This window comes from Dipteris shenzhenensis, chromosome 16 (assembly GCF_047967505.1).
Source record: "Dipteris shenzhenensis isolate YYH24624 ecotype China chromosome 16, Dip_SZ_1.0, whole genome shotgun sequence".
NCBI classification, from domain to species: Eukaryota; Viridiplantae; Streptophyta; class Polypodiopsida; order Gleicheniales; family Dipteridaceae; genus Dipteris; species Dipteris shenzhenensis.
Window position 1 is genome coordinate 39550492 of NC_141611.1, and position 26998 is coordinate 39577489.

The 26998-nt window shown below is 42.3% G+C and overlaps 1 protein-coding gene across 3 annotated transcripts in view; it reads right to left on the bottom strand.

The window, feature by feature from the left end:
- LOC147892940 (autophagy-related protein 18h-like) overlaps window positions 1-11667 on the bottom strand; it is a 35843-nt gene extending 24176 nt beyond the window's left edge. For 2 of the 3 annotated variants that reach the window (XR_015542378.1, XM_087387731.1), the window contains exons 1-5: window positions 11001-11667; window positions 10495-10901; window positions 9674-10138; window positions 9123-9560; window positions 8528-8773 (exon numbers count right to left, since the gene is read on the bottom strand). Coding sequence is in view for 2 of the 3 variants with exons in the window: in XM_087387731.1 (XP_087243857.1) it covers window positions 8528-8773; window positions 9123-9560; window positions 9674-10138; window positions 10495-10689 (1344 nt within the window). In the remaining variant the exon portion in view is untranslated. The remainder of the gene's footprint in view (window positions 1-8527; window positions 8774-9122; window positions 9561-9673; window positions 10139-10494; window positions 10902-11000) is intronic. The other variant, XM_087387732.1, reaches the window with a different exon arrangement.
- Between the last annotated feature and the right edge of the window lie 15331 nt (window positions 11668-26998).

Genomic DNA, 26998 nt, shown 5'->3' on the forward strand with positions numbered 1-26998 from the left:
CACGTCCCAAAAATAAGTATCCATCCACGATGGAATAAGCCTCTAAATCCCCAACCTCATTACGTTGAATCTTCCCATAAATGCCAGCGAAGTCCTCATCTAAAGGATAAGCTTCAACCATTGCTCCTAATGATTTCTCCTTAATCACAGAAACGTGATTAACTTGGGACCGTCTACTCAAAGCATCAGCTACTAAATTCTCCTTTCCCGACTGATATTCGATATTTGGTTGCCCAAAGGATTGAATATATTCAGCCCATTTGATTTGTCTTGAAGAGACAATGGGTTGAGAGAACAAGTGCTTGATACTTTGATGGTCACTCTTAATCTTGAAAGCAGAACCATATAAATAATGCTTCCATAACTTTAGAGCATGAATGACTGCCAATAACTCCTTCTCATACATGATATATTTCAATTCAGCCCCTTGAAGTTTTCTACTCTCATAAGCAATGGGATGCCCTCCTTGCATCAACACTGTCCCAATCGAGGTACCACTAGCATCCGTACATACAACAAAGAACTCTTTGTCCATGTCCGGAAGTGTTAACACTGGTGCAGTCACTAATGTTCTCTTAAGCTCCTCAAAAGCTACTTGGTGAACCTCTCCCCACTCATACAAGGAATGCTTCTTCAACAAATCTATTAGTGGGGAAGCAAGACGTGCAAAATTCTTAATGAATCTGCGATAATAACTACACATCCCTAGGAAGGATCTCAGCTCATGTAAGTTTTTGGGTATTGGCCATTCAATTATGACCTTGACCTTTTTAGGGTCAACCCGAATTCCCTCGGCAGACACAATGTGTCCCAAATACTCTATTTATGTCTTGAAGAACTCACTCTTCTTGATATTTAGGAACAATCGATCCTTCCTTAGGAGCTCCATCACCTTAGCAAGGTGATCCTTATGCTCTTCCTCATTCTGGCTGAACACTAAAATGTCATCAAAAAAGACTATGACAAATTTTCCCAAGTAGGGTCGCAAAACCCTTCTCATCAGCCTACTAAAAGTGGCTGGAGCATTAGTTAGGCCAAAAGGCATGACCAAAAACTCATAATGTCCAGTGAGAGTGCGAAAAGCTGTCTTATGTTCATGCCCAGAATTCATACGAAGTTGATGATAACCAGATTTCAAATCCAATTTGCTAAAAACTTTAGCACCTTTAAGCATATCCAATAAATCATCCACTCTTGGAATCGGATACCGGTTCTTAATCGTAAGTTTATTCAAAGCACGGTAATCTATACACATACGATATGATTCATCCTTCTTCTTAACCAATAATACAGGTGCTCCAAATGGAGAACTGCTTGGTCGAATCAGGCCTTTTTGCAACAGATCTTCAATTTGTTTTTCTACCTCCTCCATTTCTATCCTGTTCATCCTATATGGGGCTCTACATGGAGGGGAAGCTCCTGGCTCTAAGTCTATGGCATGATCATCTTCTCTCTCCATGGGCAATTCGAATGAGTCATCTCTTGAAAATCGATCCTCATAAGCTCTAAGGAACTCATTTCTCTTCCGATCTTCTTTTGAGATATGAAGATCTCGTGAATCCCGTATATACACAAGATTACAATCTACCCCTCTTTTTACCAATCTTTTCGCTTGGGTAGGAGTAATCAATGGAATTGTATACACGTCCCGATCCCCTACAATCCTTATGTTTTCATCCTTATGTACAAAGCAACAATGATGAGTATGAGGATGAATAGCAGGGTTAAAATCATACCGCCATGGTTTACCTAGTATCATGTCAACGTCTTGTAAAGGGGCTACTAGAAAATCCCTTCGATCTCTATATTTTTGTATACGAAAAGGAATATTTCGTACTATGGATGTGTCTTCTTCATTGTGTCCCCTAAAAGCTCCTAAAAGCGACATGTTTTTTATAGGTTCTGGTTTAAGATGGAGTAATTTTGCCAATCTATCACTTACTAAGTCATAATTACATCCATCATCTAGGAGAACCACTATTCTCTGTCCATTCACGAATCCGTACACCTTAAAAAGATCATGAGGCCCAAAGGTATTGACTGAATGGACAGCATTCACTATTGGCTCAATAGTCACAGTAGATTTCGAGGGTGACAAGGTAGAAGCCTCACCCTCCTGCTTGGATGCCTTGGCTTTCCCTTTTATTGAATTCGTCTTGGCAATCTTAGCCAAGAGAACGGGACACTTATGCCATACGTGCCCTGGCTTATGTTTCTTACAACCGAAACATTTTCCTTCCTTAATCAACTTCCTCTTCTCTTCGTCAGTCATAGAAGGAAATGGCACCCATCCAGGACGTGATTGGCTGTTCACATTCCTTACAAGAGCTTTACCCTTCCCTTTATTATTCTTAAACCGGTTTGGTTTCCTAAAAGTGGGTATATTATTGGTCTTAGATGATGACCCATACTCCTTATTGAAGGGTTTACGAGGATTCAATTTTCTCTCGGCTATTTCAGCCAGCTTAGAGAGGTCCTTAAGCGTGGTCGGGTTAAACATTTCAACCTCGTACCTTACTTTTGGGCTTAAAGCTGCTAAATACTTCTTTCTCCTATCTTCCTCACTCTTTTCGGGTAACTCTAGAGAGAGTTTCCAAAATCTGGCTGTAAAATCTGCATTACTCTCATTATCGAACTGCCTAAACCTCTCCCAACGAAAGGTTAAGTTCTCTTCATGCCTCGGTGGCATGAAAGTGGTTTTCAGTTGCTCCACAAATTTAGCCCATTCATGAATAGGCTCTTTTCCTGTTTGTGACAAGGACCACCACATTAGAGCATCCTTCTGCAGATGCAATGTGGCAAGAGCAAGCTTCTCTTGCTCGGTCTTGTCATGATGGGCAAAGTATAGCTCAAAATGACGAATCCAATTGAGGATTTTGTCAGCCTCCCTTGCCCCATCATATTTGGGGAACTCAATTCTCTCTCGCGGTTGGAATTTGGACCTCTTAGAAGGGTTACTCAACTCTTCATTCCCGAAGTTTAAAGTCCTCTTAGTCCCTAATCTTGTCATAATGGACTACTCAATCATATTGCTAAGCTGGAAAACCAGCTTATCAACAGGAGTCTCCTCTCTTCCTCTTGCACTTGGATTAGAATCCATGTGTATTGGGTTTTGAGTTAAAGGCGTGAACTCATCACCTTGTTCTTCGCTGGTCTCATTTCTTCTTTCATTACGAAAGGAGAACTCCCTATCAGTAGGTTCTTGAAGGAGAGACTGCTGTAAATCTATTTGTGGGTTATCATACTCAAGATGTGTATAACTCTCACCTAATCCATCCTCTTCAAGAGGGGGTGAAGGTGTTCTTTCTCTCTCTCCTTGGGGTAATGGAGGAAAAGGAATAAGTTCATTGTTATATGTCCCTTCCCCTTCCATTCTTTCCTTTTATTAATACAAGAGAGAAAATGTCTTGCTGTAATTTCAAAAAAGAAGGTTTATTTTACAGCAAACTTCAAGTGTTGTAGAGGTGGTGGTACTTATCCGACTCCCGCTTCGTTTGTGTTGAGAAGACACTTAAAATGACCTCCTTTCCCTTCTCTTTGAAGCTTTTCTTCTTGTATTTCTGCTGTAAACTGGTACGCTCCGTTTGGGCTACTTGTTTTGAGCGGATCGGAGCTCTAGATACCGTTATAGGGGTTACTTGATGGGTGGATCACTCCCTTAAAATCTTATTCCGATCCGACTTCCGGTTGGGTAGAACGGAAATCCCTTTTTCTCACGGTTTAAGGGTACATTCACATTGGGGGGGGTGGGGGGGGGGAGAACACCCCGTTCACCGTTCGCCGTTGAAGGCCAAAATTTTTCAGAAAAAACCCCTCGTCTCAGAACCTCAAGATCGGTCGATCGTGATCCTTTTCCGCCAACCTCTCTTGCGACTTCCGTCGTTCACAACTGTCGCCCTCTTCTCGTCCCGCTCGTGGATCGTCGCCGCTCTGATACCAAATGTGAAGATCCACGCTTTTCGAAAATGCAAATGTGTGCAATGCATGCAGAATTTGAATGCCGATTGGCCCTCCAATGGGGAAGAGCGCCCTCGTGAGAGTACTTGTTTCTTTTTCAACCTACATGCAAGGTGGGAGAGAGATGACGGATGAATGCAATGTGGTAGAAAGAATGCTACGTGAGATTCACAATGAAAGGGTGATACCCTTTCATTAATGTCCCTTGAGATCACTCAAATTCCATCTTCCCATTTACACCTACCCTTAGCCTATGACCCATGCACCTACCATTCAATGCACTCTAATGCACCCTTTCCCTTTCCTATTGCCCCTAGGACCTAGACACGTGTGTGCACATCTTTATTAATAATCATTGGCCAATGTTACATAGTTTTGGCGGTACTATTTACACCGCTTGATCTGTCATAAATACAAACATATAACCGCACCATCAAATTGGCGCCTAACAATAATAAAGTTCTAATGACTATTAATTAACTAAATAATCATTTCTCTTGTCATGACAATGCAGGGGCCTATTGGCCCTTCTTATGCTGCTACCTCGCCCCATGTGCTGCTCTGAAGGCGCCTTTTCCAACCCGTACACGCCTGCTTTGCTGCGCCCCTGCCAGGCTGTTGTGCTGCCCACATGGCAGCCCATGTGCTGCCCATGTGGCAGCCCTTTTAGCCCTCTTTTCTTGGCTGTGAGGTGCTGCCCATGTGGCAGCCCCCTCCCTCTCTCTATTGTTGTCCGATCCCTGCCCTCATGGCAACCATCATGTTGCCCATGTGACCATCTCTCAGATCCTAGGTCCACCCCACCCCCCCATGCTCTTCTCATATGAGGGCTTACAGATGGGGAGGTGACCTTTCCAACATACACACGCAAAACCCCTCACGGATCAAGTGTAATTGTGATCATGAGCTTGCTGCACACAAGGCACATACTCGAATACCTCAAGATCGAAAGGGATTTTCTGGAGTCTGACCATAGAGCAATGTCTCTAGGCATCACAGTGCTGTCAAAAAACAAAGAATTGACACACAACCAAGGCTGAGAATGGGGCTGTCATGACAAGAGAAATCACTAATCAGTGATTAGACATTAGAACATTATTATATATTATACGCCAATGGTGTAACATGTATTTATATTTATGATGGACATGGACTGATTTGTTATGGTGCTGGATCATCTCAGTAGATAGAACTAGTCGAGCTGGAGCCACTACTTCAGACGGCATCAAATTTGGACATGTGACACTTTATTTTATTAATAAAAATGTGCACACGTATCTAGGTCTTAGGGGCAATAGGAAGGGAAGGGTGCATTAAGGTGCATTAGATAAGGGTGCATTAAGGTGCATTAGATTGTAGATGCATGGGTCATAGGCGAAGGGTAGGTGTAAATGGAAAGATCGAACTTGAGTGATCTCAAGGGACATTAATGAAAGGGTATCACCCTTTCATTGTGAATCACGTAGCATTCTCTCTATTCACCTTGCATTCATTCGCCATCTCTCTCCCACCTTGCATGTAGGTCGAAAAGAGAAACAAGTACTCTCACGAGGGCGCTCTTCCCCATTGGAGGGCCCATTGGCATTCAAATTCTGCATGCATTGCACACATTCGCATTCTCAAGAAATCAGGTTCTTCACATGGGCATATTTATGAGAGACATTGAGGTAGCATTATCACAAGGTCAAATGCCATCTACTTGCCATGAGATTAAAAAGTACATAATGGATTTGTTGCTGATAACAGCCAAAAGTAGATGAAAAAATACAAACAGATTTGTTGCTGATAACAGCAAAAAAATGCTTTAGTAAAGGCAAGGAATGAACATTTAAAAGCCATGCAATCACTAGTATGACCAGGAATGCAAAAACACAAATAAGGCCTGGAAAACAGCAAAGGAATCCGAGAAAGAAGGCAAAGCTTGCACATGATGAGAAGTAAAAAATATGGTTTCCTAAAAGCAAGCTAAAAGAAGTTTTTTCAGAAATTGCATGGCAACAAAACTCAGGAGACGATATCCAGTGGGACATCTGCTTGCTAAGCAAGTATCCTCATAGAGGTTTGGTTTTTATGAAGAAATCCATGTTGCTTCTAGCCAGGTGCTAGGCCCATGAATAAATAGTGATCTTTTACATCTGGTGAAAAAGGAATACTATGGACTGCTAGTTAGTTAGTACTTGTTGGGCTAGTTTGTGTGCTAGCCCAAGTACTTTGTATCGGTGTTCCAAAACTTCTTTTAGATAGCTTCCTAGCTCTGTAGCTGGCTGGTCCAATAGATTTTCAGGCTGCCTCTGCTGTCATCATATCTTTCTCTTATGTGTGCATTGGCCCGACATCTAAGAAATACATCCACCTCTCCTGTAGGGCAGATTTTGCATATTCTTTCTTCCCTTGGGACCCTTGGTTTGTGGACTTTCCCTTCACTGCTCAATTTGCATATTAGATGCCTTTTGAATATGGATATGTCTTCCCCAATATATTTTTGCATCCCATAGCTATCCTGTTTATAGAACTGCATTTTTGTACCTGGGTCTTGCCATAGTTTCTGTAGCATCTTGCTCTCTGATCTCACATGTATCCTCTAATATAGCAGCAACTGTTATACCCCATAATTCCATCCATTTCATCCCTTTTCGGAGCCATCCAATGGTTTGTGTAGCTTCCAATACCTTGTAAGGTACCTTGCTAGCATCCAACTTCTCAACTTTGTTGAGATAAGCCATGAATTGGCATAATGCTCATGCACGTCTCAGCCAGTAGGACAGGGTAGGTTGTCTAAGTCTTAACCTCCAATTCCCCTACGAGGAATCTTTTATGTAAAGTTTCTATTCTATTCTAGTAGGTCCCTGAGAGCCCGGAAGCCGATGTCGGACACCCATAAAGTATCACTGTTTGTACAAGCATGGTCTATAGAAACTTTCTCATTTCCCAATTCCACAGGTGTGCTTTCTTGCACTTATTTTGGAAGCTGTACAAAGCTGTTAAACCTCCCAAGGTTCTTCTTTCTACACATGCATTCCACTTGTATTCATCAGTAAATTCCAGCCCTAGATGTTTCCAAAGGCTCCCCTTCGAAGATGACATCAATTTGTTTATTGTGAATTCCAATCACCATGACCTTTCTCTTGGCTATGTTGATCTATTCCTGAGTGTCTACAGAAGCTTCCCAGTGCATTCAAATGTGCTTGCAATTAGAAGACATCGTCTACATAAATAAGTAGAATCTATCCTGCAATTTGAAGAACTCCTCTGCTGTGTATTCTCATCTAAGTCATCAATAATAAGACCAAAAAGAGTTGGTGAGAGGGGACACCCCTGCTTGACCCCTATGTCACTGCTTATGACCACTTTCCCTTTGAATCAGGATCCATCCACAAGTGGTGGTACTAGCTCAGCTAATACTTCTCATATAGACGGTATGTGGCCTTTCTGACGACTTTTAGTCTTTCCAATCTTTCCCATAATTTCTTGTGTGGAACTGTGTCGAAGGCTTTCTTGAAATAAAAAAAGCAGCAAAATACAGCCTCTTTTTTATGGTTTTCCCCTTCCAATGCAGCCCTTATCGCAACCAAATGGTCTATTCTTGAATGCTAGGGGCAGAACCTTACTGGGATGGTGCCCGTAGTCCCTATGTCTCTGCCCATTTGCTGATTTTCTGCTCAAGAATAGTGTCATACAACTTGCTCATTAGGCTGCTCACTATGATTGTGCGATAGTTTTTTGCCATTTTGCTGCCCCCCCCTTCCCCTCCTGTTGCAGCACACCACAACACAGGGCGACAAAGGCAGATCTCGGATATGTATCAGATACATGAAGGCTTCAAAGATCCTAGCCTAGCTCGCACAGCATCCTTTTCATGCATGGCAGAGTCTGGACAGTGTTCACTCACCTCACTTCTCTTCGTTCTTGGATGTGCCCCAATCGTTGGCATACTCCAACTCTGAGATATATTTCCAATATGATGCTTTTAGTTTCTTTTCTTTAGGCTAAATATTGTAAGGGTGTGCTAGTTCCCCAACATGAATGATAGGAGACGATGTCGAGGAAAATAGCGTGGGGGAGAGAAATAAAGAAAAAATGTCTAGAGAGAGAAAACTGCTCTTTACTGCTGAGAAAAACCAGAACTGGAAGATAACATCCCAGCCAACAATGTATGTTGCTCCAATTCCTTGGACTTGCCACAGAGAGGGCATGCAGGATTGATGGCCAGACATCTTGATTCATCACAATCTGCGTTTCTGCTTGGATAGCTCCAATTCATGTGAGGAAATCTCCATTGCAGATACTTTGCATTAAAGTGCCCTCTTTTGACACAGTATGTAACCTAATGAAGAAGGTTTGCACAAAAGGGGCACTGAGGTACCCCACTGCAGAACAGATTTCACATGCCATGCAGCAACCAGTCTCAATTTTGGTAATGAAGGGATGGGACCTCCCAACAAACCAAACATACATTTTGTGTCATGAGGTTTTTCCTGACGATAATTGCTTAGTTCAGTTTTCTACAATTCACAGGTAATATGACAACCATATCAAGATGCCTTACAAGAACAAATCAAGAGTTACCTACCGCATTCGTAACCCCACGCGAAAGCTTGTAGAGGTGCACATGCGATGCATTGGCATCCAAAGCATTTGAATTTGCCCCAGTACCAGCTGATGTTGGAATTATACGAAACACATTTATACTATGGCCATTAATAGAGGCAGTGACTAGAAGAGTTCCAGAGGGATCAAAGCATAATGCAGAAAGAGGACTTCCATGTGCTCGAAACTGAGCCACCACAGATTTATTGACAAAATCTCGTACAATCACCTGGAAAAAGATTGCAATAAAATATATCAGTTCATGTTTATTCCTTCACTTACAAGTAAGTGCATCCTTGACTTTAAGGGGATCAAGCTCCCAAAAAACGTGCCCTAGTCACTCTCGAAGGAAAATTTTAAAATTTGCTGTCTATACGAAATACAAGTGCGTGCATCCTTCACTTACAAGTAAGTGCATCCTTGACTTTAAGGGGATCAAGCTCCCAAAAATTCAAACCATACAATCAAAGGATGTACCACGTGCCCTAGTCACTCTCGAAAGGAAAATTTTAAAATTTGCTGTCTATACGAAATACAGATGGGTAAAGACAAATTCACGTAGGAGTTACAGTACTCACAGTTCCCGCATGCTCTGGCTCATGAGAATGTGGTCCTGAACCATTGCAATTATTCTTCCAACTTGGGCTTCCCACCACAGGGGAACCAGCACCTTCAGGGAGGAGTTCAGAACAATATCTTGAGAAGGTCTTGATACCCATGTCTCCTAAAGTAACAATTCCAGCTGCAATCTGTTTGCTTGATTCTTTTGCATAGTGTGCAACCAAACTACCGTTGGCAGGGGAGGTTGATGGGCTGACGCCAGGAGAAGGGGTGAGGTGCTGTGGAGAAACCCTCCCAGTATTTGAGATAAGAGGCTGGTTTGCCGCATAAGCCAACCACCTTGGTCCTACAGCAACTGCACCATATCCAACATATGGTCCTGCTCCTGCCTGAGGTGAGGGGTATGTGAGCACGCTGAAAGTATTCTGAAGAGTTGCCGCATCAAAACAATAGAGCTGCAAGAAACAAACATTGAAATAATCATTCCCCTGTAACATCGCTTTCAAATAATATGGAAAAACTCACTAGAAGACAGATTCAGCAATGCATTGACCAGCATATCACATACTTGAGAAACAAGAGCCACTGCCACTACTCGGGGGCTACAGCGAATGGCATAAATTGCAGTTCGAAATCTCAATGTGTGTACATATGTATGGCTCCGTAAAGAGTAGAATTTCACAACAGTGGGTACAAAGTTGTTGACTCCTGTGGACGGTGGACTCCCCACAACTCCACCATAACCATTCACCAGGCCACCAGGAAGCCCTGTATTACTACAGCTTGTGACATCACTGGTAACAACTAATAACAGTGGCCGCACTGCCTTGAAACCTCCATCTGAAGTCTCAACAGAAGGTTGCGGCTGAACACGAAGGAAAGCAACTGGACCATCACGTTTGGAAACAAGTTCTCGCACATCATCTGCCTCCTCAACATCCCATACTTGAAATCCATTTCCGTAAGTCAACAATAAGACATGTCGGATGTTAGATGGTCCTAACTGTAGTCTGTCAAAACCTGCCCACTGCACCTGTACGCAAGAGACAAATGCGAATCAACAGACCACTCACTTGTCTCACCTAGATTTATAGACTTTATGTAAAAACAAGTAAGACCAAACATAATGAATAGTTAGAGTTTGGGACCGCAAGGTCTGCAGGTAAACCAAGGTCCATGCACTAGAACATTCCGTAGACTATTCCAATGTAGGCTGCGTGATAGAGAAGATATAATGTTTCCTTCGCTTTTGGGCAATTTCGATCCAAGTTTGGGGCGATGTGAACAAAGGGGTCCACGGGCATAAATCATCAATAATGTAAGCCATCAACAACTTTGGGCGTCACAAAACCAGCTGCGATTCAACTGAAAAGGGTTATTATGATTTACCTGCTCCCGTTGACGCTCGTCTTCGGCCAGGGAAATCGTAGATGCTACAGAGGACCCTGCCGAACGCACAGTGGAGGCCAAATTGCTCGCGCTTGCTGACACGTTGCGAAAGATTGCGCGGATCGAATTCGGGAAAAAACTGCTGCTACGGCCCGCTCTAGGAGTACGGGCATGCAAACCGGCATCGTTCCTCATCCCAACACCTAGTACTTGCAAAGTTTGATATACCAGCAGCCTCTTGCATACCCAGGCTGTTTCTGCCTGCCCTAGAAACAGCCCTGGCTAACTCGCCTAGAAATATCCGCAATCCATCATCTGCTTAATGTGAAAGCCCAACTAAAGACGTCAAATTACTAGGGCATGATTCATGGCAACCGCTAGCGAGCGCTTCCCTGATTGAAGGAAACCTGTGTCACCGTAGCAAAACACCGTCCAGATGGTGAATTGTTTCGTATGATGATTTCACGCGTATTCAAAACAGCAATCCTCGACACAAGAGAACATACCTAAGGCACTCTACCAAGACAGGAGGCCTCAGCCACAAGGCACCAATAGGGCATACAACCTATCCAGCCTTTACGCATCCAGCGATTAGATCGCCGCCCCGCAAATCCTGTATAAAGGGGGAAACACCCAGAAACCAAGAGCACCACAACACATCAGACCTCCGGAAGCAGGATTCGGACGGCCAGAATCAGGGCTAATTTGCTATGCCTTCAAAAAATTTCCTAAAGGATAGGATTTGATTCATGGCGATACGAGACCGGCGTGAAGCTGCAGAGCGGCGTATTCTGGGAAGCGGCATCCAGGGAGCGGGAGAAGAAGCGAGAGAGAAGGGGGAAAAAGGGCAAGGAAAAAGCAGTCAAGCGGCCTGCTATTTCGGGCAAGGGGAAATAGTCGGGCGGGGGGGTTGGGAAAGGAGGCGAAGGCTGCGGGGCTGTGAAGGAGCCATGCGAAATCGGGGGGGGAAAAAGGAGGGAATTGACATGGAAAAGGGAAAGGGGGGGGGGGGGAAGGGAGGGGAAATTAGGGGATGGAGGGGGAGCTAAGGAAGGGCGGAGGGAGGCCGAAGCTGTGGCTATGGCGAAGCCCTGTGTAGGCTATGGCGATGGCGATGGCTATGGCGATGAACAAGAAGACGAAGAAGATGATGATGATGAAGAAGAAGACGAAGAATGAAAGGGGGAAGAAGAAGATCAAAGGCATAGTCCCCTTATTGTATATATTATGGGGTCCCCTTCCTTTTTAGCAAAAACCGCCTTTTTGGCCCAATACCACCCCCCAAAGCGGTTTCCCGGTTTTTCACCCAATACCGCCCGCCCACCCAACCGTCCCCGGCCACTTTCCCGGCAACCCCTCCCCCGCCGTCCGATCCCCTCCCTCATCGACGGCCCCCCTCCTCCTGCCCTCTCCACCGTCCGATCCTCCCCCCCATCGACGGCCCTCGCCCTCCCCCCTTTCCCCCTCCCGCACGCCCTCTCCCCACATCACACAAATGAAACTCTCCTCTTGCGTACCGTCTACTCCCATACTTTCTTGCATACTCGTCGTACATACGCTCCCTTCATCTCTACCGTCCTTTTCCCCATCGCACGGATCTCTCTCCTCCACGTCCCCGTCTCTGCCAGCCTGTTGCTCGTATCTCTCACTCCTTCGTATACTGTACGAATGACGTGGAATATATTGCGTGGATATTCCTCCGCTTATTACGTGGACGGAAATCTCTTTTTCCCCCCCTTTTTTTCTTCCGCAATTTATTTTTAGTCAATCTCAATTTAAATTGCAAGCTCCTCGTTGAGAATATCAATTCGCTCGCCTTCTTCCCATTACAACAAAGACAACTTCCAAATGCAAAACACAACTCAAAAAAAATGCTTTCACATGATAGCGATCCCTAATCATCAACTTATAGATGATGTTGATCACCTACTATAAGCTTCCTAAATCGCTAGACAACGCCCACGATATAAGATTTCAATAAGCACTCCCTTTTATTATACTTTTTAAAGCACGAATATTAAACATCGTATAACCACTCATGCTTAATCAGAATCATAATTTAAGCATATGTGATGTACAATGTGACGGACGATCATTTGGTTTGTGCTCAAAATTATAGCCATACTTCCTAATAATCAAGACGCGTGTTTTAGTTCCACCATATCCTAATAAAAAGGTGCCCAAATCCACTTATTTCTTATCAAAACATTAGCTGCCTACATTCCAGCCTTTAATCAAGGCACAAATTATAACCTTGTGATAATAGTACAAGATAGTGCAATCATTCACATAAATGTCAGTGCTTTAACCATCATTTAAGCTAGCCTAGGTTCTAACCTCATCACCCAAAGCTTAAACCTTTTTTTTTCTTTTTTTTTAATAATAAGCTGAATTTATTATTGGGAGGGGTCTCACCCAATACAAAACTGGCTATCAGAATGGATATCCATCTATCTTTGCACAATACCCGAAGTCTCTCTACTAAAACAAAACTACCACATGGGAGTAATGTTAAGTAATTCATCTCACTAAAGTTGAAGTTTATACTTGATCTTGGTCAAAAGTAAGGAAAACCAAACTTAAGTCTGTTCTCTCAATCTTAGAGTTAGTTATCATCATTCAAAAAGACCAAGTGATCTCAATAATGTCCACTTTCAAAACTATTCAATGTTTTAAGCATAAATTAATTGTGGAATTCATTAAATTCTATCTCTAAATTTATGGAATATTATAAACAAATTTGATAATATAGGCTTGTGGCATAAGAAAAGACCCTAACTTTAAGAGGGCAGTTCTAATGGTCTTAGGAGATTGGTCGAAGGGTATCAAAGATGTGAAACTCAAGGAAAACATTTACCATTTAGCCCTAGCTTTTATCCCTCTATTGTCAATGTCATCTACTTGATGAGGAAAGTTGCACCTTTGACTAAGCACTGAAATACTTTTTTGAAAGCCTCCATTGGGATAGTAGACGTATTTCATTGTACTGATGAATTTGTTACGTCACAAAGTCCATGTACATGTCCCTTTAATATGTTCTCGTTATTGCATACAAGCTAGATGATATATAACCTTAGAAAGGATGACAATTAATGAAAAGTGCACACATGTGTATGCACTTCAACATTAGAATTGTGTTTCGTGTTCATTCAAATGATTCAAACAACTTTTTGGTCACCAACACCTTGGAGTCAATTATATGAGTATGTTGTTGTGCATATCTTACATTAACTTGGTAGTTTAGCCCAATTGAGCATTCATAGATGTACGATAGTGCTTTTGATCATGATAAATAGGAAAACTAAAAAGTCATACGACATGAGTTTCTCATGGGGAGTCCCCTATGGATCCTTTAATTACATCACTTTTTTCGTGAATAAATGAACTAGAAGGGTGATGGAGAGTTCCCTATGGATCTTTTAGTTACATTTTGAATATTTATCATGAGTAAATGAACTAGAAGGGTGATGTACAAGAACAAATACAATGTGTTTTCAAGTGTCTACAAGGCAAGATTACCTTTCTGATCAAGTTCTAATCAGGTTCCAATCAAATTCATGAGCTCTCTATGCACTCTCCGGCCTTGATTTTGTTGCCAAGGAGCTCTTTTAGATGGTGAAACTATGAGAGAATGCATAAGCTATAGTAAGTTTGCACAAAGAGGAGGGGTTGTATAAAAAGCTTGGCTCTTGGAATTGCAAGTGCTCTGGCCTATCCTAGTGCGTGCACGACACGCACCCTTCACATGGCAAGCGGTCTGGAGATCGGGTGAAGAAACGATCGCGACAAGACCTCAACAACACCCCCCAGGAGATGAGTGGTAGTTGTAGGCAAGATGTATCAGCCTCGAAGGAAGGGACTCCATCATTGGCCAGTGAGGAAAATCAGTGCATGAGACGGACTCCAAGGCGTCAAAGGATAGCTCGACGATAGCCCATCATACGCAGACGTGCTTACCAGCAAACTACAAAGCGGCTTCTCCTTGTTACTTGAGGATGAGCTCAAGCGAATCCTCCTAGCAAAAGTATGGAGAAGTCGAGAGAAAGCCTTGGTTCGAGTCTTGCAAAGACATCAAACAGTCTATTAGCTCTAGGTGGAGGACGTGCGCCCGAAGTTGGAGCAGCTGGTAAAAGGCAGAGTTTAGTTGTTTTCCACGTGCCACATACCAACCTTGCAAGAGTTGGCGAAGTTCATGTTGTTTGAATGCGAGCTTTCCAGCAACAACTACTCAACCTGGTTCATTGGCAGATTCTTCTTGTGTGCAATGTGTTTTGGAAGCTATCCGCAATGAGATGCTCGACGGGGCTTTCCAGTCCTCAGGAGCTCCATTCTCGATGCTCTCCTAGAGCCCAGACTTTAGCGTGGACAATTTTCTCAATCTTTCGTAGTGGCTCTCAAACAAGATCGGGATTCTCGGTAGGATGGTAGCAGTTCAAAATGTTGGTATAGGTCTAAATAAAACATTTCTACCAAGCATCCCCTTCTGTTTTGACACATAATCAACCAATTGTGGATATTTTTCCTGAAAGTGACAAATTTATGCTGCTGATGCAGTTCAAAATGTTGGTATAGGTTTGAATAAAACTTTTGAATCTTTTGATACTCAAAATTATATTTGCGAGTACTACTATCAAGCACCCCGTTTTGACTTGACACATTTTTGTGTGTAGTAATAGTTTATAACAGCCAAGAGTTGTAGCTCTATATAACATTAACCAAATTGCCATAGAAAAAAAAAGCTCACTTGAATGGTAAAAAGCTCGCCTCAAAAAGCTCGCCAAACTACCGGTTAGATCTTCCTGATCGACCTACAAAACTCCTCAGACATGAGGAGCCTCATTGAATTTGACGAAAATATCCCTTGATCTGTCAATCCTACATGGCACAAAGATGGGCACGTGGTCGAATAGTGCTTGCCATGTCATGGGGCCCTCAACCACCAGTCTTGGCTTGAAATGTAGAATATGTCTTCTAGCTATGTGTTCATCACTTTTTGGCAGTTGTTCTAGGCGAATTCCTACAATCCATCGAAAATGAGCTCGCCCACATCTGTCAGACCATGTCTCCCACGAAAGTCTTCCCATGCTCCTCACTCAGCTCCTAAGATCACTACATCCAAGTGAGATCTATTACTTGCATTTTCAGTGCTACTCCATCCACATCCAAAAATCCAATACTCTCCTTCTGTAGCCAAGCTAAGATTACTCCATCACTCCATTCTATCCTGCAAGGAATTGGGAGTATATATGCATACAACACTAAACTAGAACCACCCATTTTGATTCCTAAACACCTCCCTAGGCTGTAACCCTCCACATACCGCTACTGCGGACACCCCTCTTCGTCTCACTGGGGAATTGGAGAAAACTGTATACCCAAGCTGCTCTAGTGCAATCCACCACCCATTGTCACAACCCCACTTAACCTCTTGCAATAGCACAACACTCGGCGAGACAAGTTCCAAATCACTGACAAACAACCTTTTTGTTTCATTTTGCTACAACAACCTCTCACATTCCATGAAATAATTGAGCCCTTGTCCGAGCTGTCCGAGCTCCACTGCTTACACTCTCAGAAGAATCTAGTGCATGAGGGCCTATACCCATCCTTGTAGAAAATAAAATGGTTTTCCCTACCTGAGCCCCAACCCCTCACAACTTCCTTGATTCGCTTAGAGAGGCTCGTAGAGTGAAAGGCCTAGTCACTTTCTGATGGTTCATTCTACTTGGTCTTTTGTCGATTCTTCTCTTCATACATTCATTTCTTATGGTTTGCTTGGGCATGCCCTCTTCCTTGTAGGCATCATCCTGAAAAGGCATGATAATCTGAATGTTACTATCCTTCTAGACAGTCGAGACCTTACCTTGCTCAATCAACCTTTCTTCTGATTTGTCCTTGTCGAGAGGCTACATACTTGTCCCGGGTGAATCACGTATCTCGATCCTCATTCCCCCTTCTTCCCCACTATTCTCCATTGCTCTTGCGTGGGGGAGATTCCATGGCACAGTGTGACATCTTTGAAAGATTGCTTATGCTGATAACATATGTCACAATCTATGAAAGGCTGAGTTTTGAAGGTTTGACTAGACCCTGCACATCTCTTTCTTCAAAAGCAACATCCCGTTGTCAACTACTACTGCTATAATTTTTATGCATGGAGAACCGAAGGCAGGCTTTGTTCTCACATTCTCTCTGTAAGAGACTTTACATGATTGATAGAGAAGAATATGCAATGGTGGTTCCCGAAGTTTCACCACTAGCATATATTTTCCACTTTTTATGGGCATTTCAAGAAAATTCAATAAATTTCTACAACTTCATGCAACTTTCATAAAAAAGAAGTATAGCTTAAAAACTTAGCCAACCAAAAGAAAGAGAATATGCATTCAACTATCGAATGCCTATAGCTACTGCTCACAAACTAGCAAGCCATCACAAATCATAAAATGTTCCTCTTAGGTTATCATGGCCTTGTCTAGAAATGTGAAGAGATAAAAATGTTCAAATATTTTCCCATAAAGTAGAACTATCCAAGCAAAAGAAAGAGACTTTATGTCCATAACATCCATCTAATGCCTCTATTTACTACTTATGAACTAGAAAATGACCATATGTATTCAATCCTCCTCTCCTTTTGCATCTCTTCCTCAAGCACATGCTCTTGTATATGTATGGAGTAAGAATCTACAAAAACATTGACCCTTGTAAGGTGTAATATACATAAATGAAGTACAATATACATACATTTGCAAGGCATGTCTATACTAATAGTTACCAACCAACTGTTTAAGGCACACTTGATGCTCTGGAGTCTGTACCACCACGAATGATTTGCCTCTCTACTTTTGAGTCCATTGCCTTCTCATATAGGCACTATCTAAGCTAGTTTGTGTTTGGTGGACACAAGTCATCATCCGATTTCCCCTATACTTCCCTTTTATTGTACACCATGGGTTGGCACTCCTCCCCACTGAATGCACACAAAACCAACCAATTGACCTACAAAATTACAAAGGGACTAAATTATGTAGGATATGTGGATGAACCTCATTTGCATAACAATTATTAGAAATAAAATTATAGCACACACATGGTACATTTGCATAATAATTATCAAAATCAAATTTTTACTGCACACATACCTCTTCATAGGGATCGTTTCTAAAGTATCCAACGTCCATGTAAACCATTGTTGTGCAAAACAACTTAAAACCATGCAATGTGGATGTTGCTAGTACAACATCTAAGTGTTCTAGAAGTGAGGTCATAATAAGCTAGCCCTCATCTGCGACAAATTTATTGGCAAGTCTACAAGTTGCCATACATAGCTCTATAGAGATAACATTCCATGGGGGTGTTTCTTGCTTTCTCCCATATTTTTCAACAGGAAGTGATGTGGGATAGTCTGCCCACATCATGATGGCCACTGTATTACTTTGTTGCCCTCATATTGCAAGATCCCCTGTGCTATTGTGTTTTAAGAATTTGAAATTTTTATGAGAACCCTACACCAAGAGTAGCTAATATAGTTAGCCATTCAGAACGATCCCTCCCACTATGTCACTCTATGTAAAGAGGGTAGATTTACCAGTGACCTTTACCCTTCTCCATCATAGTAGCCACTTTCAAGAAATCACCTTTCATCACTTGATGATAGTAAGCATCATGTATACAAAAACAAAAGTGATGATGAATACAAAAACAAAAGTGATGATGAAATAAAATCCCACTTCTTATAGAATTAAAAAGATATAGATGACCTTCAAGGGGTCACATACCTTCAATATTATCACTGTCATGTTCCTTTTCCATCTATTCAGCTTCATCAAAAGTACCACCTATAAGATCCACTACTCTTCTAGCCTTGCTGCTCCTATCCTCATTCCTATTTGATCTTATTTCCCTCTTCTTTGAAGCAGAACCTTGAGAAGGAGCTTGTTGTTTTCTCCAAGTTTGAAACTCTATGACAATAATTGTATTTTAAGTTTTTCCTATATCAAGCACAAAAAGGTCTTAGTATAAAAGCTGAGCATTATTATTACCCCTATATAATGGCTCCTCATATGTATGTCTCCTCTCAATCATTAGGTAGTCAAGCCACCAAGGGCAAAAATTAAGTTCCCACTCTGTAATAATGCACTCATACCATGAATCTAGAAACATGGAAGATGGTCCACCCCTACTAGTTCAATCATGGCATTCCATTGGTATATTTTCCAATTGTCTTGTTCGGAGTAGCTTCACAATCCACCTACAAATTTAAAAGTAGCAAAAAGTATGTTGGAAATTAATGATAGCGATCCATTATTCAAAGAGAAAGTATATCACTAGACATAGGAATGAATTTTTCACACGCTTATCTTACCTAAATACCAATCGACGCACTGTTGTTGGCAATTGTGGTTGCTTTTCAGGAAGTGATGAGCTCTTCATCTCATGTTCAATGTCATAAAATGCTTGCATGAAGTGAAACTATTGACAACATCTAAAATACATCAAAGCATCACTTGGAATTTGCACTTGAGCGTGTCCCACAATGTCTAATGATAGATTTACGACCTCTTCTTTTGCAAGATCTATCATTTGTGTCCAAATGGTCTCCTTACACATATATTTCTGCCATTCTTTGTTATCTTTTGGCATGCAAAGATTTTCTTGTGTCTTGGGATCACTTGCAAGTATCTTCAACACTTCTTTTTTCCTACAATAAAAGAACCATTCATTATATTTAAACTTAAGAATGGAAGCAATAAACAAAAAAAATAAAGATAGTATTTACTTTTCTACACTAATTTTTCTTGAGCAAAGCATTCCTAGCTTGTCCTCTGTAACAGTCTTGGCCTTAGCTTCCCAATCTATAGAAAATAAGATCTGAAAGAACCCTTCACCATTTGATGGATTGGCTATTGTAGACAATTTATAGCCCTTTGTCTTCACTTTCTCCTCTTCTTTCCTTAGTGCATGAGTGTGGGCCTCTTCTATGTCCTTTGAGCCTTCAGCTGAATAATTGCCTTTTGCAATCTCTTCATCGTACTTCTTTGTGAAGTCCTCCTAAAACCCAGGATGCAAAGAAATAGCTTGTACTATACAAAAGCATGGCTAGCATTTCAAAATCTAAAAGCATTAAGGAAAGAATGTATGCACTACCTTCAACACAAATTGTGCTAAAATAGGCATGGAAACATTGTACCAAGCATGACGAGGTCCTCTGTACTCTCATATGATTGCACTTTCTATCCATTTTCTCTCATCATCATTAAAATATCTCATCAAAGTCTCCTTGTTTGATAGTCCAAATTTTTACATAAGAAAAACATCATGAGCTAGAGTATGTGGCACATGAACTCTAGTTTACCTAAAAGCAACCAGCATTATGATAAGATAGCACATTATCAACACAACATGTAATTTTTCTCTTCACACTTGTTAATCGACAAATATTAACAAAGCATACTTGCTTACCATAATGATACGCTTATCCATGCTTTCACTCTATGATTCCCATCCCACACAAGGAACTTTTTTTCTATTAAATGTCTCCATTTTGGATAATCTGTAAGTTCTACCTCAAACTCATCATTTATTAAAGACCAAAACGGACCCCATAGGTTAAAGCCTTCTTGAGATACCTGCATATATGGCTCTCCATGCTACTCAAAGATACTAAAAAGTTACTCATATTAGCACAATATCCCATAGCCTCAAATTTGGAGGCAAGAGCTATAACATTGTCACTAACAATCCTTATTGCCTCATTTGATGACAAGTCTACACAAAGGAATGGGAGGGGGTTGCTTGCTTGCATTTACCATAAATGATTGTATATTCTCTTGTAGTATATCTTTCCTTATTGCTTTTCCATACCGTAGGAATGGTGAGCCCTTACTCCCTTCGCTCGGGACTGCTTCTTCCCCTTCTTCCATATCACCGACTTCTCTTTCCTCTAAAGTTGGTGTAGGCTTTGCATTTGCTTCAGTTGAAACATTTTGGGTACTACCCAATCCAGAGATGGCGCTAGAGGATACTTCACCACTCTCAGGTAGTGGGACAATCCTACTTTTCGATCTCAAAGGATAATGAATGGATGTAGACATGTCCACTAGGAAAAAAATAATGACATCATTAGTACATGCATTTAAAAGAAACAATGAGATGGAATCAAAGTGTAGAGTACCCTCACCAAGATTGTTTTCCATTATGTCTGAATGAATTTAGTGAACACTATTTTCTGTAGATCTTATTGGAATACCACACCCTGCACCAACAATAGGACTTACATAAAAAACTTTACCTGGAAAGAGACTCCCCACAACATGTTTATATTTTCAACAAGTTCAGATTAGCATCCACATATCCTCTACACACAGACTTGCAAGCGATAGGAAACACACTCCTTTGCTCGCAAAGTCTTCTGTCCTTATGAGAGAGAGAGAGAGAGAGAGAGCAATATAGAATAGAGAGGCTTAATCTGTTGGAATCGGAGTTCTAGTGTGTGTGGTCCTAGAGTCTTAGGAATGTCCTATAGTTGTGTGAGTGTGAAGAGTCTTGAGGCCACTTGTGCCACCTCATGTGATTCCTCACCTAGATTATAGGATCTAGATTCTCTTGTGTGTGACCTCATTTATGAGGTGTCTGTAAGGCTTGCCCAGCCTATAAAAGAGGCTATGTACTTGCTGTGATTTATCAATCAATCTACATCAGTTCATGCCTTAGCTTGTCTCCAATCATGTGTCTCTCACCCTCTCCTCATTTCCATCAATTGGTATCAGAGCGGGTCTTCCCTGACTGAGCCTTACCCTCACTACCGGCATTGAAGCTTCCCCAACATGGAGACTTGAAGCATGAAGAAAATGAAGACGTGGAGCTGCTGCAGTTTGCTGCTATACTTGCATGAAAACTTCCGCCCCTCTGCTGAAGTATATTTCGCCTGCAATTCCCGCCGAGTTCCTTTTGCTGCGCCACTCTTCTGCTGCACCATCCTGCTGCGCCACTCTTCTACGCTATCTTCTCTACGCTGCACCATACAGCCTCTACTGCTGCTGTCCGAACACCTGTTGCTCCTTGTACACCGACGCTGCTTCACGTTGTCCATGTTGATGCTGCTGTTGTGGCACCGTACGTACAATAGCCCGTACAGCCTGCCCGCCGCGCTTGCAATCCACGTTGTCCACACTACTGCTCCCGCTTCTACTCTACGCCTACCAAACAACCTCGAAATCTCCACGCTTCTGCTCCTGCGCGCCATATAGTCTCTGCACTTGCTGCTCCATGGTGAACCTGACGTGAACACCTGCTGCTCTAACCGAACCTACTGCTCCCATGCCACTGGACCTGCGACGGCGACAGCCATGGAGCTGACTTGACAACTGCCGTTCTGAGGGCTGCGGCCATCAACAGATCTGAGTTGGTCTTCTTCATTCGCATCTCCACATGAGCTCCATCGATCAGCAGACAGTCTGTCTGAGATATTTTGTAAGATTTTTGCCTCATTTTTTGGGGCTTTTATGATCTGAATATGTGTTAGTGGTGACATGGTAGTACAATCAGTTGTGTTGATGTGGTAGGCAACTACCTTGTGGAAGATAAGGTGAGGTGCCTGATGACATGGACAGTTGCAATGATGTGGCAAGGGAGAAGTCTTATCTACCACGTGGTGGATTTTTTGAGATGCCACGTGTCACAACTATGACTAGCCCTTGGGATGGTTGGATGACCGGCCACATGTCACCATAGTGAGTAGTCGAAATCTTCAAATGCCACTAGAATCTCGTGAGATTTTGGCTTTCTGTTGTCAGAGCTTGTGGAGACACCCGTCGCTTCTTATAGAGGCTTGGTCTTGCTTCCCGTGTGCTAGATCAGTGCAGCAACCTGTGTCCTAGAGATCGTTAGAGAAATGGCCATCCATCGTGGTGAGGGCCGTGAGTCAAGTTGTAGAAGCTCGTTGGTTATGCATTCTGAAGAGGTGTGTGCATGGCGCCTTGACATAGCACATTGTGAGTGTAGGATTGTTGGAGGCATCATTGGAGAGGACGAGCTAACTGGAAAGATGGAGCATGGCCGTGGGAGTCGTTTGTGCACAAGCTTGGTCATTATGGCCTGTGGAGTCACCATGAAGCTTTTGGAGCATCACGGAGCTTTGTCTGTCACTGTGGATGGAGCGAGTGCTTGAGGTCCTTGGAGACAAAGAAGCCTAGGCTAATGAGAGCCTCGTTTGTTGATCTGTGGGGTGCTTGCCGACTTGTATGCAGATTGTGGGAGGCAACTATGTTTATGGGCTGCCTTCAAGCTTGCACAGTCATAGGAGGAGCAATGGAGCTACCGAAGCCGCGAGCTTGTGTGGATTGCTACAAGAGCTGAGTCGTTTGGAGACTCAGTGAAGGCATTGTTGGTCGACTGGGCCTATTGGATCTGCTTGGGTCTTTGGAGCATCGGCTCTTAGAGAGCATCATGAAGCTAGACGTCGGCGTTGAGGCTGTGGTCGGCTCTTAGAGAGCATCATGAAGCTAGACGTTGGCGTTGAGGCTTGTTTGGGTGTAGTCAAGGCAAGTCGGTTGTAAGACATTGGGAGTATCGTTGTGTTGATGAGGTTTTTTTGAGCATCTAGAAGTCACCTTGTGGAAGGAGCCACCTATGCTTGCTTTGTTTAAGCTGCCATCGTTCATGTTATTGAAGGTCTGCTTGGAATATAGAGGAGCTACCCATGGGCCCGCGGAGTTTGGCTGGTCACTGTCCCGTTGTTTGATAGAAGGCCAGGGCTCTTTCTACCTAGACTGGGACTAGTCTAGTCTCTCAATTGGAGAACTAGGTCTCTCAGTAGTTTGTTTCTCTCCCTCTCTCTCTCTCTCTCTCTCTCTCTCTCTCTCTCTCTCTCTCTCCCCTAAGGAGACTAATGCACAGAAATCTCTCAATGCAATCAAGTCTCTCAAGAAAACACTCAAGGGAATCTCTCTTTTTCAAGAAATGAATTGTAATGAACATAAATCTCTCTCTCCCTCACAAGAAATATCAAGGATGGAAATCTCTCACTTGATTTTGGATGTGCTCGCAAATTTTTTTGCCTTGCCAATTGGCGGTAGTGCTTTTCCTTTCCGCTATCTACAAGATCTTTAGTTCTGCCGGCTCATTTGAGTGGGGGGGGTTGCTCGTTTGAGTAGGGTCTGTTGTAGGTAACAACTTTGTTCATCTCATCATTCCATCTTGTGGAGTTATGCAAGTTGATCGTTGCTTTGGAGTCATGTGTTGTTGTTGCTGAGCCTTGCCAAGTAATGTCATTTAGTGGTGATGGAGGAGGAGAAGATGAGGGGAGACGAGTTGTGTCTCATGAGCGCTAGCTCCTACTTTAATGCTACCTTCTTTAACGCTAACTCCTACTTTGTCAATCACAAGCCCATTAGCAGAAGATAGTGCAGCTCACAAGGCGCTAAGCAATGGTGGAAATGATCAGTGAAGGAGCCCAGCTAGGTAACATTCAAGCCCTTTGAGAAGTCTTAGCAAAGAGGTTGAACGCAAAACAAAAGGTAGGCAAAAAGAAGTTATAATGATAAGGATAGAACGTGGCTCCCGAGCTTAAGATTAGTGATCAGTTGTGAAGGGCATTAGGCTACAAAGGAGCTTCTCCTTCTTGTTCGAGGCCTGCATCATTCCTTTTATCATGGCTTTTAGTCTAGTGAGGAAGGGTGACTCGGTGCTATGTGTCTCCAAGGGGCCTTCATCTAAACAAAAGCTTAAGAACTTACCCAGGCAGCCGATAGTGCTGAAAGGTACCACAGTGTTTGAATGTTCGACAAATCATGAAAGAAAGGTGGACCTTGAATACCAAGATGAGAAAACCAACCACGCAAGTGCTAAAGACTAGGAACATAGCACTAAGCTAGGAAAAGATGCTTTCCTTAGTCGTCTCATCTTGTTGAATCCGTGAGCTGCCAGCCTCTCTCTTAGTTGTTGTGTTTCTAGTTCTTTTTGGTGGTGTGGTTGTGGTTGTTGCAGATGAGAACTTATTAATCTTGCACTTGTCGCCATAGCCTCGCTTTCAGTTCTCATTGTGCCTTTCGCCTCCATCCCTCTCCCATGGGTCGGCATCCAGAGGTGAAGTGGGCTCAAAGGTTTAACAAAGTTTTTTTGACCATGGAGCTACCCAATGCAAAGAACCCAAAGGTTAAATTAGAACCATAGGGCACATTTTCATTGTTTGCCTACTGTTGGACCCGATAATGGGTCTTACAAATTGGATTTAGATCTCTTCGATAGTATAGGATTGAGAAATATTTTTTTGGTCTTCTAAAGAGTGAAAAGGGGTGGCAGATTATGATGGAAATGAGGAGAGGGTGAGAGACACTGCACGCAAGCAGAGGCAGAGGCACAGGTAGAGGTAGATCATTCCAGGGAAGTGGTCATCATCAGCAACAAGGTCATTCAAAATCATCCTGAGCAACATCAGAATCGGCAAAGAGGAAATCATTCCAATCAAGGAAGATTCCAAGAATGAGGGAATGCATCCACCAATGTGAAACATTCAATGCAACTACTGTCATAAGTTTGGACACTAAGAAAGAGATTGCCGCAAGAAGCAGTACGACAAGGCGGTTAATCTAGTAGCAATCGAGGGAATTTTTGAGGAAGAGGAAATCATTGTGGTGGACATTCTAGTCACAGTCATTATGCAAATGAACATGGGAATATATTCCTTACAAACGAGGAAATGTAGAAGACTCATACAGTGTATCTAGACACTAATTGCAATTCAAAAGAGGATTTCAATTATCAAGTCAACCAAGAAAATCAAGATCCTTGGTACATCAACATCGGTGCATCATCTCATATGACAAAGCATCATGAATGGTTCATAGAGATGAAACCATTAGAAGGTTAGAAGAATGTCATCTACACGGCAGATAATACACCGAATCCAGTTCAAGGGATATGCATTATCCCTATGAAAAATTTCACTGGTACGAAAGGATTGGTGAAAGATGTACGCTATGTTTTGAAGCTCAGCAAAAACCTCTTGTCTCAGTAGGTCAAATGATGGAAAACAACTATCGAGTCACCTTTGATGGAGATGAATGCACTATTAGAGACAAATTCAGAGGATTTCACCTAGTAGGAAAAGGAGTCAAGGAAGGACGCTTGTTCATAATGCTAGCTACAGTACCAGATTTGCATGCCATGTCAGCTCAACTGCAACAGATGCCACTATCAGCAAAATGGCACAACAGATATGGTCATGTCAATTTTAGGAGCTTGATAGATCTCAGGAACTAGAATATGGCAATTGGGATTCCTAAGCTATAGTTTCTTGGAAAAGTTTGCAAAGCATGTTGCTTTGTCAAACAAAAGTGAACCAACTTTGGCAGAAGCACCTGTTGAGCAAGAGGTATTCTTGATTTGATACATACAGATGTATGGGGTTATGCCCAGACATGCAACATCAATGGTTCACTTTACTACTTGACTTTCATCGACGACTATAGTAGATATTATTGGGTCTACTTTTTGAAAGAGAAATCTAAAGTGTTTTCTAGATTTCAAGAATTCAAAGCCATGGTAGAAAACCAGATAGGCACAAAGATCGAAGTCATGAAATTAGATAGAGGAGGTGAATACATGTCTTTAGCATTCATGGACTTTTACAGAAGTCACGGCACTCAAAGACAATTCACTTGCACAGATACTCCTCAATAGAATGCAAGAGCTGAAAGGAAGAATGGTACTTTAGCAGACAGTACTAGAGCAATGCTTAGTGATAAGCATCTTTTGAATCAATATTAGGTAGAAGCAATAGCCACTACAAACTACCTTCTTATTTGGTTCGGACCGAACCGACACCTTATGAAGCATTCATGGACACAAGCCACACATTGGGCATCTCTGCATATTTGGTTGCATAGCATATGCTCACATACATGACGATCCTTGCAGGAAATTGGATGCGAAGTCACTCAAATGCATCATGGTTGGCTATAGTGAAGAAAGCAAAGCATACAAGTTGTATGATCCCACCAACCGCAAGGTCATTATCTCTAGAGATGTAATCTTTGATGAGGAATCAGAATGGAAAACCTCAAATATATAGGAGATAGATACACCGATTTGACAGTCATCTATAGAAAAGGTTGATGAAGAAGAGCAAGAATTTCTAGAAACACTCCGAGATGAACCACAGCAACTCCGACGGTCTACTAGGGAAAGCAAACCACCAGCTAGATTGACATATGCTTAGAAAGGCAAAGCAATTTAGGTTGAAACTACCAACTTTACTCTTATGACTACCATCATGGCTACATAAGAGCCAGTGGTGTACTTCAAAGAAGTAGTAGACAAGCCAGAATGGCAAACTACTATGAATGAAGAAATGGAAGCTTTGTACAAGAATAATAGTTGGGAATTATGCGACCTTCCACCAAGAAAGAAGGCCATAGAAAATGAATGGGTATACAAAGTGAAGTACAATCCAGATGGAAGTATTCAAATATACAAAGCCAGACTAGTTGCAAAAGGATTTGCA